This window comes from Nothobranchius furzeri, chromosome 1 (assembly GCF_043380555.1).
Source record: "Nothobranchius furzeri strain GRZ-AD chromosome 1, NfurGRZ-RIMD1, whole genome shotgun sequence".
Taxonomy (NCBI): Eukaryota; Metazoa; Chordata; class Actinopteri; order Cyprinodontiformes; family Nothobranchiidae; genus Nothobranchius; species Nothobranchius furzeri.
Window position 1 is genome coordinate 62,640,170 of NC_091741.1, and position 18,119 is coordinate 62,658,288.

Genomic DNA, 18,119 nt, shown 5'->3' on the forward strand with positions numbered 1-18,119 from the left:
AAACGAAAATGTTACCAGCTGACGAAAAACTCCTTACAGAGTTATTGATTTCTGAGTTAAGTTAAGACGAGAAACTTCTAAACAGTTAAGCCAAACGCTCGACACTGTGTACCCGGCGACATCTCTGGACCAGAGGATCGGTTCACTCGCGTCTTCTCTGCCGGACCGAGTACCCTGGATGAAACACCATCCTCCTGACCTCCGGATCCACAAGAGGGTCTCCTGTGTGTTACCTCACCCAAACAGGTATCAGGTTCAAAGCCTAGATTAGAAGTGTGAGAACACTGGACCACAGGTAAACCCTGAAAGACCTGGAAAACTTAGGTCTATATTTTAATTCATACTAAATGGGACAAACCTGGCAAACATTGACAAATGTGTGTTTACAGTGATGCTGTGATAGGAATAAACACACTCAACATCACATTTTATCAGCCTTCAAATGCACTACTGAACGCATACAACACACCCAGCATCCAGGACCACAACTGTTCCGCATTGTTGGTTTTGGTCTGAGGATAGAAGAACCTCAAGGTTTTGTTGTTAATAAAAATCATTTTGTGTTTGTCTGATCTTCTGTCTCACCTGCTGTGACTTGTAAGCAGGAATCTGCCTTAAGACAAGCCTAACGTGTGCAGATAAAGCACATCACACACCCAGCAGACAAAGCCACAAAGAACAGCTGAACTGAGTAATAAACCTAATATTCTCGAAGAAAAAGGACTGAACACACTTTTAATTTCCTGAATTAACCCTTTAGGCCCTAGGCCTTTTTTCTTTGGGACCTGGCGCCTCCCAATTGGGGGCATTCAGAGTTTCATGTCCCAAGTGTCAGTGATTGTTTGCATTCCCCGAGCACAGCTAGCTACAATCAAAACAGCTTAGCTTGTAAACAAAGCAATTTTTGGTTTTTGATACATTAAGATAAAATAATACTTGAACTTTATTTTAGAAGAGCTGCCCTGTGTGAAAGTGCTGACAGGAAGGAGGTTGTGAGTTCAAATTCCATTTAGGAAATTTAGTCAATTGTTTTATTTATTCCAGGGGTCCTCAGCTCAGCTTGTTCAAGGTTTTTTTTTCCAGCAGACACCAGAGAAGGCCAGATGCACTTCTAAAATAAAGTTCAAATATCATTGTATCTTACTTTATTACAATTTAATAAGCCCTTGTTTCCCATCTGGGCTGTTTGAGTGTGGTTTTAGTTTTGTGTGGAGAATGTGGACAGTTGTAGATGTTTGGGACATGAAACTGTAGAGGCCCCCAATTGGGGGGCATTAGGGTTAAACAGGTTAATTTACTGAGGCGTGTAAACTGTTCATATAACGATAGTAAAAACCTTTAAATGAACAAAATTATGAGCTCTGGTGAAGGATTTCTGATAATTATTGTCAATTAACACAATTTGTAACTGGATCCAAAAGAGCATGACTGGTTTATTAAAAAAGAATGAGGCAAAATGGTAAAATGGGTCTAGTTATTCTTATGTTTACTTTAAAAGTCCACACCTCTGCTAGCCTTTACATTTAACTTGCTGGTCAGTAATTGTCTTTCTTCTCTACTAAAACAACACTGTCTTCATTTTTCTGTGATTTAGCTTTTTAGCATGACTTGGACTCAAGTCAGACTCGAGTCATTATTTTAATGACTTCTGACTTGACTTGATGAAATCTATGTTTATGTTTATGTTTATTCATTTAGCAGACTCTTTTATCCAAAGCGACTTACAATTTATAACGTTGGTTACGTATTGTAACCCCAGATTCTATGAGTCTAGTCGCAGCCCTTAAGCGAGCTGCTATTGGAAGGGTGATCTCAGCATCAGCCAATCATGAAGAGCTTAAATGTACGCCCACCACGTGGGCACCCCTTGTGGGTTATATAAGTGGAGCGACTCCAGTGTTCGCCTCCGATGGCTCTTAGTCCTAACAGAACCAGTGTGGCCAAGTGGCTTAAGGGCTGCGACTAGACTCATAGAATCTGGGGTTACAATACGTAACCAACGTTCTATTTCGTCTAGTCTTAGCCCTTAAGCGAGCTGCTATTGGAATAAAGCGCAGCTGGATGGGTTTACGCCACACTGGTTAGCTCAACCAATGGACACACCCAACATGTCTCCTTTTAGTGGGGGTCGCTCAGCCTCAGCCCAGGGCTTAAAAGGCTGAGGCAGCCAGAGAGAAGAGTGGGGCCACCACTAAAAAATATCATCCACAAGAGGATGAAATTCATTCAAGCAGGGCCGATGAGGTGCCATAATGCGTTCACTCAGCCTGCTGAGGTCCAAGCACTGAACGAGTGATGGATCCTGAAGACACATCTCGTAAATAAGAACGAGTAAAGGAACAGGGTGAAGCCCATGAAGCAGCCTGACAAATGACTTCCATTGACCCACCACTGTGGGGCGCCACAGAAGAGGAAATCCCTCTGGCTGAGTGAGCCCTGAGTGTCTCAGGAGGATCCAGCCCCAATGATGTGTAAGCGAGTGAACTGGCGTCACATAGCCAGAGTCAAAGGCGCTGGGCCAACAGCGCTTGCCCAAGGGAAGACTCCCTGTAGTGCACAAACATGATTTGTGAGCGGCGAATCCCTGAAGTGCGTGACACATATCGTGCGAGCGCGCGCACTGGGCAGAGAAGATGGGAAGCCGCCTTCTCCTCAGAATTATGGGGAGGAGGAAAAAGTCCAGCCAATGAAATTGACCTGGATTTGAAGGAAGTATTAATGTTTTTTGGGCACAAAGGCTGGGTTGGGGCATAAAACAGCAGACCCGCCATCTTTCCGGATCCTGAGGCATGCGGGAGCCACTGAGAGGGCGGTTTGGTCGCTCACTCTCGTGACTTATGCCAGTGCCAGCAGCAAGGCAGTTGTAAGTGACAGGAACATGAGTGAGACCTGGTCCAAGGGCTCAAATGGGGCTTCAGATAAGCCACGCAGAACCACCGATAGATCCCACTGGGGAATTAGAGGACGGGACACAGGTCTGTTCCTTCTGACACCTTTTAGAAAACGTTTTGTGAGGGGATGATTGAAAACAGATCTATCACCAAAACCCTGGTGACAGGATGAGATAGCTGCAGCATATGTTTTAATAGTGCTGAATACGAGGCCCCTGTCCATCAGTATCTGCAGAAACGATAGGACATCCGCCAGCTGGCAGGAGAGCGCTTGAACATTCCGCTCTGTGCCCCAGTTCTGGAAAGCTGCCCATTTAGCAGCGTAAGATGCAATGGTAGAGGGCGCCCGCGCACTCTGAATCGTGATGACCACATCATGCGGCAGCCCAGAAACCCCTAATCGAAACCGCTCATCGGCCAGACCCACAGCCGATGGCTTATTTCCGGAGGATGTCTGATCATCCCATCCGCCCGGGGAGGGGCGTCCTCCTTCGCGGGAGTCTCCACGGGGAGCCGGACAGTAGCGCTTGCTGGTCCGGAAGCCATGACGCGGACAAGCGTCTGGGAGCCACCAGAATTACCGAGAGCTGTTCTGACCGAACTCGGTCCAGGAGACAGGGAATCAGAGGGACTGGTGGAAATGCATAAAGGAGCATTCGAAGCCCGGGCTGGTGTGAGAAGGCGTCCGCTCCGAGCGAGGTTTGGTCCCGGAGACTCAGGGAAAACCACAGGCGACACTGAGCGTTTTCGTGAGCCGTGAACAGATCCACACGGTTCCCCGAACCTTATCCAAATCTGTGATATCAGCGCGGGATGCAGACGCCAGTCGGAGTCGCGGGGACCCCCTCTCGACAGGATGTCTGCTGCTACATTCAGGATCCCCGGAATGTCGGTGGCACAGCAGGTGGACATGTGCCCAACACAGTAAACCTGTGGCTATGCGCAATAGAGGGGGGGGATCGAACTCCCCCATGGCGATTTATGCAGGCTGCCGCCACCTGGTTGTCTGTGTGAACTTCGACATGACGGCCATCGAGAAGGGCAGCGAAGTGCATGAACACATTCCTCATTGTCATAAGCTCCAACACATTTATGTGCTCATGCGTGTGGGAGGGCCAGCGATCTGCCGCGTAACAAGCACGTGCCCTCCACCCCAGACAGTGACGCATCCATAAACACAGATACGTGTGACGCAGGACGTCCGATGGGAATCCCGTGTGAGGGGATGCAGGGATTCCCCCAGTGAGCGAGGTCCCCGCCCACTGAGGGGGGAACCCTCAACATACGTCTCTTCTGACGTATCGGGTGTACCCGGAGGCAGATGAACCAACTTTGCAGGCGCCTCGAGCGCAACAACCCCAGCAGCACCACCGAGTGGGCTGCAGCCATCATGCCCAGAAGTCTCATGACTAACAGGGCTGTCACGATCTCGCGGGGTTGCACGCGGGAGATCACCGTGGTGAGATCTGCCGCTCTCACCGGCGACGAACGTGCTCTCATTAGAGAGGCGTTCAGCTCCCCCCCGAGAAACATAATCGACTGGGATGGAAGAACAGAGTTCTTCCCCCAGTTTATAGAAAACCCCAGGGTTGACAGATGCTCGGTTAACCTCCTGGTTTGCACTGACGCCCCGTCCTCGGACCGGGCGCATCGGAGCAGATCGTCCCGGTAAAATAAAACCCTCGTTTCCGCCGTGCGCAGTGGCTGCAGCGCGGTCTCCAGACATTTGGAGAAAGTGCGCTGGGCTAGCGAGTAGCCGAAAGGGAGGCATTTGTGCGCGCGTTCCGACAGCGGACGTGTGCTCGAGGTCACGTGAGCAACGTCTGAGGATTGGTTTCGCGCCCTTACCGCCGTCGCTCGTACCAGAGAACTGGGAGCGACCCATGGAGGGCTGTGATCGAAAAAGCAAGTGTGAAACAGCTGGAAGAGGCTGATCCGCACCGCAGAGCGTGGAGTCCATGAAGGACGAGTGGGAGCCGGGCTCGTGCACGGGAACGTCAAAGTGCCAGCGGATGGAGCCGCGCAATGTGCGCGCTTTGCGCGTGGTCGCGACAGCTCTATGACATCCCGTCCCACCCAAAGTTGTGGGGGAAGCGGGATGAGTCGGGCCTGGCCGTAGGCTGGGGGCGGTGCGCAAATGGAGCGCACCCTTACAGCTACCCGTGTAACGTGACCGAGTCCGACTGTGTGAACATGCAGATGTGCTGCAGTGCTTGGTGCGGGGAACATCATGTGTGAGGATTCGGCAGAAGGTTCTGCAGAGGACTGTAGGATTCTGCTCTCGATGTGACGTTTTTTGGGTTTTTATTTCAAAACCAAAATAATTCACAGAGTTAACATTGCAGCCATAAGCACACATATTCCCCCCAACGAGTCGTTTTCGTGGTTGTTTTCGGCGAGGTTCCTGTGACTGCCAAGGCTGTGTCTGCTGGCTCGTTCGGAACCGTTGGCCGCCAACTCCCTGGTCCCGCCTCAGCGGGAGGCCGGCTCCGCGGGGCGGGCCGTGCAGCTGGGCGCATGGAGTTTCCGCGCCGTTCGTCCCATCCTCTGGGGGAACGGCCGGAGTGCAGGCTGACCGAGAGTGGACCAGGTCTCGCACCGTGGCTGAAAGTTCAGCTGCTGAGCCCTCTAGATGATGCTCGTAAGATGGGGACCAAACAGAACGTCAGAGGTGATGTGGCCTTCCAGCATCTCTCTGTGCAGGTGTTCAGGAATGGAGGGCAGGGCCATAAGCCACAAGGCCGCTGGATAAGGGTCTGCCAGGCAGCAATGCGAGCAGAACCGGTGAGTACAGCAGCGCACAGATTGAGGATGGCATCAGCAGTTTTAGTAATGATGGTTTTTGACTCGACAGGAGAGTCAAGCTCCTCCACCATTTTGGAAACGCCAAAGGCGAGAAGGCGATGTTATTTCCTGCAGCGCCGGTCTGGAAGGCGCACTGGTGTGCGCGATCGGCGAGCCGCCTCAGCAGCTGGTCATGCTTAGTGGGAACTGCTCGCGGTCCAGTGAGGTGGTTCTTGACGCCACGCAGCGAGGCCAAGTCCGGCTCCAGTGGAGGAACGGATGGCCAGCCCTGGTCGGAGAAGCCCTCGACCTTGGTAATGGGCGCATATGTGGAAATTGGCGCCTCGAGCCTGGCAGGCTCGGAGAAGGCGGCGGACCAGCAGCTCATGGCAGCGGGGAAGTGCGGCCAGACGGGGTCTGGACAGCGCGTCTGTGTTGCCCCAAAAATTCCCGCCAATTCATCCGCCTCAGGGGAGCCGGTTGTGGAACGGCTAGCCACCTGCGGGTCGCAGCCGCGGAGATGATGGCGGGCAGCTCCTGGACCAGTGCTCTAACTGCTGGCAGGGAGGAGCGAGAAACCACTGGGGCAGAAGGACCCGCTGAGCGAGGCTCGTCGACCTCCGTGTTGTACAGGAGGGAATAATGGCTGCGGCAGCCAGCCTCATCGTGCTCCTCACGAGGCTCGTCGACCTCCGTGTTGTACGGGAGGGAAAAAGGGCTATGGCAGCCAGCCTCGTCGTGCTCCTCACGAGGCTCGTCGACCTCCGTGTTGTACTGGAGGGAAAAAGGGCTATGGCAGCCAGCCTCGTAGTCGACCTCCGTGTTGTACAGGAGGGAAGGGCTATGGAAGCCAGCTTCGTCGTACTCCTCGCTGTCGATGACATCGTCCAATCGGTAGGAGCCAGCCGGCTCCTGGCCGACGTTGAAGAACCGTAACGCCTTGTCCAGCGAGTACGTGCCAGCCACCGGAATTTCCTCGTCGGTGGAGGGGGTGAAGTACTCGACCCGGCGGACCTTTTCATCCACGGGCAGAGTGGTACAAAACGGGCACGAGGCCTGGGGGTCAAGGCCAGGCCAGCGTGGTGAGCCCCGAGACAGACCTCACACTTGGCGTGCAGGTCGCCGCTGGAGATGGAGCCCGTCTGGCAGGCCGGGCAGGTCCTGGCGTCGCTGGACATGGTCGGTGAGTAGATTTTTCTTGTATAATTGCTCTTAAAAGAAGCTCTTAAGCTTGGCGTGAAGAGAAAACGGAGGCGAACAGTGGAGTCGCTCCACTTATATAACCCACAAGGGGTGCCCACGTGGTGGGCATACATTTAAGCTCTTCATGATTGGCTGATGCTGAGATCACCCTTCCAATAGCAGCTCGCTTAAGGGCTAAGACTAGACGAAATAGAACTTATAGGGCATGTTGTGATCGGTGGGGGAAACCGGAGTACCTGGAGGAAACCCACACATGCATGGGGAGAACACGCAACTCCACGCAGAAAGACCGCCGAGCCAAGTTTCGAACCTGCAACCTTCGTGTTGCGAGGCAACAGTGCTAACCACTGCGCCACCATGCAGCCCATCTATCTATATAGATCTATATAGATAAATCTATAAAGACTTACGACTTGGCTCGGACTTGAACGCCAATGACTTGAGACTTGAATCGACTTGCATCTGTTGACTTGATGATGACTTGAGCATATTTGATATTTTAGCACAAAAGTGGCACGACATGGGCAAAAATCATACATCGTTCTTGGTTCTGGGTTTGATCTTGTACTGCTAACTGCAGCAGCACTTTGTTTATAATCAGTTTCAGTTGCACTTTCTGCTTGTTTGAGCAAATAAATTAAGCTTTAAGAAGCTTTATTTCTGGAATTTATTTATTATCATTGTCATTATATTGAAGTTGAACAGATGACTTGATTATGACTTGAAAATTCAAAGTTGAGTTCTTGGACTTGACTTGGACTTCCACATCATTGACATTGGACTCAACTTGGACTTGGTTGTCTTTGACTTGGACTTGACTCGAGACTTGACTGGAAAGACTTGTGACCTATTTGTGACTTGCAAAGCAGTGACTTGGTCACACCTCTGAAGGCTTGACCAGCAAGCAACTAAAGGCTAGCAGACCATCTCCAAGGAACTAAAGACTAGAACCCAAAACAAGGCAGCTTTTTTAGATAGCACATTTCAGACATAGAAGCAATTCAATGTGCACCATGTGCAAGATCAGCAAGAACATAAAATATTAAAATCAATGTCACAACATAAAACAACAGATTATAAAATCAAAGTAAAAAATATGCAAACAAAATTTGTTGTAAGAATCACATAAAATACTAAAATAAAGGGTGAGCAGGTACAGTGCAGAAGAATTTTGATTTAAAAGTTTCTAGAGTGGGGGCACATTTGAGGTCATGAGGAAGCTGATTCCATCTGTGTGCAGCATAGTAGCTAAAAGCAGCTTCACCTTGTTTGGTTCTGACCCGAGGTTCTGCCAGCTGACCGTTTCCTAAGAATCTCAGAGCCCTGCTGGGTATATTTGCTGCAAGGAGATTCAACATGTATTTTGGCCTCATGCCATTGAGTGATTTATAAACTAGCAGATGCACTTTGAAATCGATTTGCAGTTTACTGGTAACCAGTGTAGAGATTTAAGAACAGGAGTGATGTGCTCGGTTCTCTTGGTTCTTGTTCAGACTCTAGCAGCAACATTCTGAATGAGCTGCAGTTGTTTCACGTTTTTTATGGGAAGACCAGACAAAACCAGTCTGTGAAACTTGTCAAGTGTGCGGACGACACCGCCCTCATTGGCCTCATCTCAGATGGTGATGAGTCTGCATACAGAGGTGAGAAGGAACGTCCTCCTGGTGCAGCAACAACCTGGAGCTGAATGCTAGAGACATTGGAGATGATTGTAGACTGCAGGACAACGCCAGCTCCACTGCCCCCATAACCCTGACAGACACCCCCATTCCAACCGTGAACTACTTTTGCATCCTTGAGTCCACCATCACCCATGAACTAAAGTGGGAGATGTCCATCAGCTCCCTCATCAGGAAGGCCCAGCAAAGGATGTCCTTTCTCCCACAACTGAGAAAATCTGCATGCCAACCATGATGGTGGTCCACTTTTATACGGCCATCATTGACTCAATCCTCACCTCCTCCACCACTGTGTTGCACACAGGAGCCACTGTCAGGGACAAGTCAAGACTGCAACATGTAACCTTCCATCAATTCATGGCCTGTACACCTCCGAGGTTCTGAGACATGCAGGTCAGATAACAGCTGACCCCTCTCACCCTGGTCATGAACTGTTTGATACCCTACCTTCAGGAAGGAGGTTCAGGTCCTTACAGACTAGAACCTCAAGCCACAAAAACAGCTTCTTCCACTCCGCTGTACAACTCCTGAACAACCAATAACCATTTCAACTGCACAGACCTGCATCAGTCACATATATTCCTATGCTTATGATTGTTTTTCTTGCTATGTTTCCTATGCTGATTCTTTCTGACATATCCTAACCTATATATTGCCTGACTTGTATGTATGTTTACACCTTGCCACCAAAACAAATTCCTGGTAGATGAGTCTCTCACCTACATGGCAATAAACCCATTTTTGATTCTGAAAAGACCGTTGCAATAGTCCATCCTGCTGGAGATAAACGCATGAATGAGTTTCTCCAGATCTTGTTTAGACATGAGACATCTGAGTCCTGCAGCAGCATAGAGCCAACTGTTCAGGGCCAACAACCTGCTGAATCTTTCATCACTACTTCTGTTGGCAGTAACGGGCCGCTGTTAAACACATTTTGTCATAGAGCTGAGTGATTTCAACAAAGCAGGAAAGTCATGCTTCTGCATCTCTTACTGTCTTTTACCAATGTCGTTTGCACCAACATGTATTATGATTTGATTCGCAGCTGAAGCGTAAATCTGTTGTGGAGCTGTTGATCGTCTTCATTTTGCAAGCTCTCCGTTGTTTTGTGTTGCTACCATGGTCAGGCTTGGATGTCGGAGCAGATCGGCCAGTAGCATCGGATATCTCTTGGTGTAAGGCTGCAATAGTTGCATGTCCTTCGTTATTCAGGGACATGATTTACTCTTTGGCTTTGCACCAAGAGAGTTCCACGTAGGACTGTTAGTCACAGATTCATAACGAAGCAGAGAGCCCTCTGGCCTCTTCATTGTAGCATTGATGTTGCTAACTATCTGTGAGCTACCATCAACTAGAAGGCTGTTAACAAGCAACAAAAGGCTAGGAGACCATCTCCAAGTAGCATTGGTGTTCCTGTGACTACTACTGAATGGGTGGACTGGCCATCTGTGAGAATCCCAGATTGGTCAGCGTGCCACGGGGCTGAATTATAGTCCCAGTCTGTCCCTGGCTGAATACATTACTCACACATGACTGTTGACATGCAGAGGAGTCTTGTGTTGTGGCTCAATCCTAAATGTATCAGCATATACAAAGACAATGTGCTTAGGTGTACACAGTTTGACACATCTGGATTTGATTGTGTCAACATGATAATACATTGTCCATCAAAGATCTCCTCTGTATCTCCTGGTTATGGTGTCTGAGTTATTGTTAGAGTAAATGAAGAGGTTGACTAATGGATCAGTCTGTGACGACAAAAAACATCGAAGTAATCGGTTACCGACCTTGGCATGTTCGCTCGTCTGTGAGAAGTTTATGGCCTTTTTGGCAGCTGCACTCAAAAGAGCCCACCGTGTTTCGACAAAAGTGGTCACAGCCTCCATTGTTGTCCTTGCATTCATCGATATCTGGAAAAAAGAAAATGACAACAAAAGGCTTTATTTATGCAACAGGGAGTATTTCATGGTTTAATATTTTCACATGGCTCAGTAGATTTGTGCGCTCAGATGTACATGTGAAGTTGAGCATACAGTATTTTCTAATGGACACAGGGAGCCAATGCAGCGCTGAGAGAATGGGGTAATGTGGCTGTGCCTGGATGTATTTGTGAGGAGGCGGGGTGAGTGGTAGAGGACTTGGATACACGGGCATGAATGATTATTTCTAGGTCGGAGCAAATCAGACATTGTTCCAGCTTGGACAGAGTCCAGAGTTTGTTCCTTTTGCTTAGCGTTCGGATTTAATTTGAGTTATTTTTGAGTCCCTGCCATTGTTTCCTCTCAGCAACTCTCGGCTGTTCCCCATTCGAACAGGTCACCTGGTCATCTAGTGATCCCCTCTCCCAGTTCAAATACTCATCTGTTTTTTTTTACATCTGTTAGATCAAAACAGCTGCTTCCAGATTCCTTGCTGCTCCTCAGTTGCTCCGACCTCAATTTAGTTAGATTATTTTGGCGTACAGTTCCTTGTGAGCTCCTGTCCGTCTTTCTTTTTCCTTGCATGTTTCTTGCCAGATTTATATTTCATTTTTGCGTTTTTTTTTTTCTTTCCAACTGAGTTCCTCCACCTCAGAGGTCACGTGGACCACCTCTACTTTCCAACAGAACACTAAATCAGAAAATTAAATAATATGGCCACATGCTCACAAGTTTCAAGGAGAGAATCTCCTTTTGGAAAATAAAAAATAAAAAAAAGTAAAACTTCAGACATCTGATGTCTAGCCCAGGTGTGCCCAGGCACAAAGTCTGAAATAATTACTGAGAGAACATGATCACCACTGAGGCATCATGTACTCTGCCAACCACAGCTCCCATGGCAGATCTGGTTTCGCCAATCCTACAAAGTTTTTTCTTTCATTGCCTCAACTGAGTTCAAGATGACCTGAAATGAACCCAGTCCTCATACCATACTCAAACATTTTACTGCTCCTCTTAGCTCATTTAGAGTAAAGGCAGTCTATATAGTTAAGAAATGTCACTGTGCCATTTAATTTTGAAATGTATTACAGTGAGGGATCTAAATGGAGGTGTTTAACGAGAGAAGAAAGATTGTGTAGGAATAGAAGAGACAGGTAAAAGAAAAGGGGACAAAGGTCATTCAGGCTACTCTATAAATATTTTTGACCAGTGCTCTAAAATCAGAGAATTGGGTGTCTAAAGGTGTTATTTATTTCTGTTGTACTAAAGTCAGACAAACCCAGGACATAGGTCCTTAATCAGTACACACATCAGTATTCAGTATCAGCAAATACTTGACTGTAAATACACAGTTTGGTATCAGTAACACAGGAGCAGACTAACTAACCTGTCACTGGTCATGGTCATTCACTTCACTTCAGATTTTAGTCCTGCTAACTGTAGAAGAGCTCTAATGATACTTCAGTGGGGTGTTGTAAAAGAAATGGACAGAAGACAAGGTACAGAAGGACAGTGGACAACTTAGTGGAGTTGTCTAACATGCTTTTACCAAAATCACGTAGATAGTTATTGACTTCAGGAATCCCTAGCAAGGGACTTGACTGTGTGTTGTTAAGGACCTCAGTATGTTACAGGATTTGTCAAACTGACTAAAATTTGATTGGAAGCTCCGTGTGAGTAGTGCGGGCATGATTTGTGCATGAGATGAACGTCAGCATGGGGCGTGGAAAAACAGCCTTCGCTAAGGGCAGGGGAGCGCGCGACAGTGCTCTGGTGAAAGTTAGTAGACGTAGCTAGAAGGAAGTGGTAGCAACCAGGAAACAGTCTGTAAAAGTTGGTTTAATGTTCAAAAATAAGCATGAAGGCTTCAGCAAACTCCATGTGTCTCCTGCAGTCTGTCACCACTAATTCAGCAACTTGTGGAACAGAAAGGGGGGTTAACCCCGAAGAGGACAACTTCGGCCCTGGAGGTATTCTCCCCTGTGTCTTCCGACCAGGGTCAGGCGACTGAAACAGGAATGGTTAACAATGCATAATGACAAGTGATGTCTTTATGTCAGACATCACCAGAACTGACTTTTCCATTAATGCCTTCAAATTATTTTGAAAGATATTACAAAAGTTCAACAGCCATCCAGCACAATGAGTTGAACAATCTCTCTGGTCTGGCACCAGACTGAAATTGTTCTAGCAGAGCTTTCCCTCTCCCTAAAGGCTAAGAAGTACCAAGTGATGTGGGTATGCATTGTGACTGCACTGCAGCCGAGTCTTGGCCACACCTCCAGATGGGTTGGCCAATCGTCAGCCGATACGAAACGATACAGCTCAGAGCCGCTCACCTCCTTCAAGTAAATGTTTCCTCCCTTTTTTCTGGTGAAGGAGGTGAAGAGAAAATACTCCAGCTTCTGCGGTTTCTCTGTCTGTCTGCCCCTGTGTGTGTGTGTGTGTGTGTGTGTGTGTGTGTGTGTGTGTGTGTGTGTGTGTGTGTGTGTGTGTGTGTGTGTGTGTGTGTGTGTGTGTGTGTGTGTGTGTGTGTGTGTGTGTGTGTGTGTGTGTGTGATTAACAGGGAGACCAGAGGGAGGCTGACGCCTCATTTACACTGAGTACAGAACAGATGCAGTCTGGTTTCCGTATGACTTCCAGAAGGACAGTCATTCACACGGCCGCGGTTCGTGTGCAGGATGTCTTGGGAAATCTGCTCCTGCGAGAGCACCAGGTGATTAAAATTTAACATAAGACGTTAAAAGAGATACTTGTAAAGACAACATGAACTGATATCTCTGTCATACATAATAAATAAAAGCTGGAAAAACATGCAGCAAAAGTTTCATGTTGGAATATGGCAGATGTGCCTCGCCAGCACACGTCTCACTTCCTGTCTGGCTCTTGTAATTTCTTAACTTCATGACAATCTGCAAGCGGCGTTCGGAAAATATAGACTCCACGTAGAAACCTTTTGGAGCTCCACATCCAGATCAGCACTGCCAGTGTGATTGTTCTGATTGTACTCAATTGTTTTTGTTTTCTGCAGAAGCCGTACAGAGTTGGTTCTGCAACTGTTCTGTACTCATGGTAAATGAGGCATAACATAGACCCTGGAAGGAGCTGGCAGACAAACCAAATCATACGAAAAACAGACGCAAGGGAAGCAGAAGCTGACAACAGATACATCAAAGAATAACTACAAAGCTGGGATATGAAATAAAATAAATGAAAACGGGGTGAAGGACGTGAAACTGGGAGAACAAAAGGAGAGAAGGTGGGTTAAGTGTCTTGCCCAAGGACACAGTGACTCTGTAAGATGGGGCTTGAACCTGCAACCTCCTGGCTAGGGTGGGCCCTTAAGGAATAAAACTGGGGAACAAAGGGGAATGATGAAATGCAAACAAACTCAAGAAACTTGACAGTTTTAGGTTTTAGCTTGACTCATTTGATGCTATCTGCAATGCAATTGTTTACTTATCTTTATTTCTCACACACCCTGTTTATCCACATCCTGCACCCACATTGCCTCTGCTCCACTGTCCATGTAAAACAATGTTTTCAACTCTGGGTCAACCCAACACAGCCACGCACAGCCTCTTAATTATCTTGTCGGCAGCAAATGCTGGCAGAACCTCATCTTACCCACATTTAATGGCCACTCTGGGGGTATATGTGCCTTATAACAAGGTATATAATTACCCTTAAATATTCTTTGAGCTGGAGTAAATACATTATGCTTGAGTACACCTTGAAATGATAAAGAGAAAAAAAGGACAAGTAAGAGAAGGGAATAAATGAAACCACTGACCTTTAGGTGTGGGAGTTTAACAATGTCTGTGTTTATCTATTGCTCATCTCAGAACAAGATTAGAGTGTTTTTCCCAGATAGATTTCAACATGGACAGCATCCTTCTTTTACCCTCCTCAAGAAGTTTCAGAGAGCACTTCAGCAAGAAACCAGACCCTCTTTTCCGGTCCATATCTGATTGGGACAACCTCTTTCATCCCTAAATGATATTGTTGGGGCTTTAACCAGCTCACCCAGCAACAAGCTGATGAAAAGAACATTACTACAGGTCCTACAGCCCATCAGCAGACCTCCACTTTACAGTGGTGGAGTTCCAGTGCCTTCTTTATAGGAGCGATGTCGTCTAGGAAAATGTGTCCCTGGTAGGGTCACCTTTGACAAAGTAATCCAACCTAAAGTGAGCAGCAGCAGCTCATGAAGTACAGCAAATTGTTCAGTAATTGGAGGGTTGTAGGACTGATCCTGGCTCCCAGCAGATAATGCTGATGTTGTGTCTTTGGGCAAGACACCTCACCCACCTTTCCTATAGGTGGAGGGCGGAGGGACTGGTGGCACCAGTGCTCCTTGCTTACGTCTGTGCTTGTGTGTGTGTGTGTGTGTGTGTGTGTGTGTGTGTGTGTGTGTGTGTGTGTGTGTGTGTGTGTGTGTGTGTGTGTGTGTGTGTGTGAATGACTGATTGTGTTGTGAAGTGCCTTGGGGAACCCCAGAAAGCATTATACAAACACAGGTCAATTAAAGGCAAAAAGCCATTCAGATGAACCATCATGGACAAGAGGGAAGAGTACCAGACAGGCAGGAGCGGCTCACTTATTACAGCAGCAGCACCAACACTTGGACAATGGTTTTAAGATAAATAATAACAAAAGTACATGTATATACACATAGGCAGTAAGCTATTATTGTAACCTTCGACCGTATCACTGTAACTACAATATACAGAAACAGGAAAAATACATTACTGGTGATTAATACACACATCTTAGCATTGTGCTTAGCAATTAGCCTCACTTAGCATGTGTATGATCACGCAGCACTAATTTGATCAACTAAGTAACTTCACCACATGCCCAAACATTCCCTAAACACATCAATTTTTACAAAGCTAAATGTTCTCCAAGGCACGAACAAATGAAGCAAAAGTGGCGTGTTCATTATCGGCATTCTCTTGTTTCTGCATACAGGGAGCAGAGAAAAACGGAAACTACATCAATGAAAATTCTGAGACAATATAACAAAGATTGTTTGTAACAGCGATGTTTCACTTTGATCCATTCTCAAAACATAAACCCATTCATTCACTTGTACTATTTATTAACGTATTAATCAATAACAATGTAATACTTATCTTTGGCCTTAAGGAGTCACAGAGCGTTTGTCAGGATTATCTCAGGGAGAATGTCATTCAGCTACTATTGGAGAAAAGTTAAACATGACATATTTTTCTAATACTGACTTTAACTTAAGTAGTTGCAATTTTGTACAGATAATGTTTAAAGCTTAAGCATTCATGATATTAGATATGTGATGTTAGCAACCTAAATGATTTATGTCTTCAAATGTTTTTATTAGGGGCATCCCGCATACATCGGTATCAAAAACAAAACAATCCATATATACACTCAACAAAAATATAAACGCAACACCTTTGTTTCTGCTCCAATTTTTCATGAGATGGACTTAAAGATCTAAAATTCATTGCAGATACACAATATTATCATTTCTCTCAAATATTGTTCACAAATCAGTCTAAATGTGTGATAGTGAGCACTTCTGCTTTGCTGAGATAATCCATCCCACCTCACAGGTGTGCCACATCAAGATGCTGATCCAACATCATGAGTAGTGCACAGGTGTACCTTATACTGCCCACAATAAAAGGCCACCCTGGAATGTGCAGTTTTGTCTCACAGCAAAATTCCACAGATGCCACAAGCATTGAGGGAGCGTGCAATTGGCATGCTGACAGCAGGAATGTCAACCAGATCTGTTGCTCGTGCACTGAATGTTCATTTCTCCACCATAAGCCGTCTCCAAAGGCGTTTCAGAGAATATGGCAGTACATCCAACCGGCCTCACAACCGCAGACGACGTGTAACCACACCAGCCCAAGACCTCCACATCCAACAGGTTCACCTCCAAGATCGTCTGAGACCAGCCACTCAGATAGCTGCTGAAACAATTGGTTTGCATAACCAAACAATTTCTGCACAAACTGTCAGAAACCGTCTCAGGGAAGCTCAACTGCATGATCGTCATCCTCATCGGGGTCTTGACCTGACTCCAGCTCGTCGCCGTAACAGACTTCAATGGGCAAATGCTCACATTCGATGGCATCTGGCACATTGGAGAGGTGTTCTCTTCACGGATGAATCTCGGTTTACATTGTTCAGGGCAGATGGCAGACAACGTGTGTGGCATCATGTGGGTGAGCGCTTTGTTGATGTCAATGTTGTGGATCGAGTGGCCCATGGTGGTGTTGGGGTTATGGTATGGGCAGGCATCTATTATGGACGAAGAACACAGGTGCATTTTATTGATGGCATTTTGAATGCACAGAGATACAGTGATGAGATCCTGAGGCCCGTTGTTGTGCCGTACATCCATGAACATCACCTCATGTTTCAGCAAGATAATGCACGGCCCCATGTTGCAAGGATCTGTACACAGTTCTTGGAAGCTGAAAATGTCCCAGTTCTTACATGGCCAGCATACTCACCGGACATGTCACCTGTTGAGCATGTTTGGGATGTGCTTGACCGGCGTATACGACAGCGCGTACCAGTTCCCACTAATATCCAACAACTTCACACAGCCATTGAAGAGGAGTGGACCAACATTCCACAGGCCACAATTGACAATCTGATAAACTCTATGCGAAGGAGATGTGTTGCACCGTATAAGGCAAATGGTGGTCACACCAGACACTGAACGGTTCTGAGTCCCCAGACCCCCAATAAAGCAAAAAACTGCACATTGCAGGGTGGTCTTTTATTGTGGGCAGTATAAGGTACACCTGTGCACTACTCATGATGTCAGATCAGCATCTTGATGTGGAACACCGGTGAGGTGGGATGGATTATCTCAGCAAAGCACAGGTGCTCACTATCACACATTTAGACTGATTTGTGAACAATGTGTGAGAGAAATGGTAATATTGTGTATCTGGAATGAATTTTAGATCTTTCAGTCAAATCTCATGAAAAATTGGAGCAGAAACAAAGGTGGTGCGTTTATATTTTTGTTGAGTGTATATATATATATATATATATATATATATATATATATATATATATATATATATACACACACACACACACACACACACACACATCTATATAAGCTAAGAATTAGACAATATCGGATATTGGTAATAAAGCCAATATTGAGCACATACATATGTATGCAAATATATGGGATCCTGTTTCACACATGCAGATGACCTACAGATTTGTGTATCCATTCCAGTTAAATGTGACTCTTCCTCAGGACTTGTTAAGACTGCCTTAAAGATGTGCAGGCATGGTATGACTCAAATGTCCTCAAACTGAATGAGAAAAAGACTCAGACACTTGTCTTTGGGTCACCTACTCAGTAGTGTCTAAGCAGTATAGTAGGTCTTTCAATAAAAGCAGCCATGGAGATCTGCCCTTCTACTGTCATTCCACAGGTAGGGATGTGGGGGTTGTTTTGACTCAGGTCTCACTTTTTCAGATCAAGTCAGTGCAGTGGTGAGGACTAATTTCTTTCAGCTGAGGTTACTCTGGATTAAAGCCTATGTTCCTCTTGACCTTTATGAGACTTTTATTCATGTAATGATCTCCTCTCAGCTGGACTATTATGTACATTGGC

The 18,119-nt window shown here is 46.6% G+C and overlaps 1 protein-coding gene across 3 annotated transcripts in view; it reads right to left on the reverse strand.

Annotated features, from left to right (window-relative positions):
• The window catches only part of scube1 (signal peptide, CUB domain, EGF-like 1), a 187,911-nt gene that overhangs the window by 21,257 nt on the left and 148,535 nt on the right, over positions 1-18,119 (reverse strand). For all 3 annotated transcript variants that reach the window (XM_015953650.3, XM_054739471.2, XM_054739470.2), the window contains one exon: positions 10,345-10,467. In XM_015953650.3, coding sequence (XP_015809136.1) covers positions 10,345-10,467 — 123 coding nt within the window. The remainder of the gene's footprint in view (positions 1-10,344; positions 10,468-18,119) is intronic.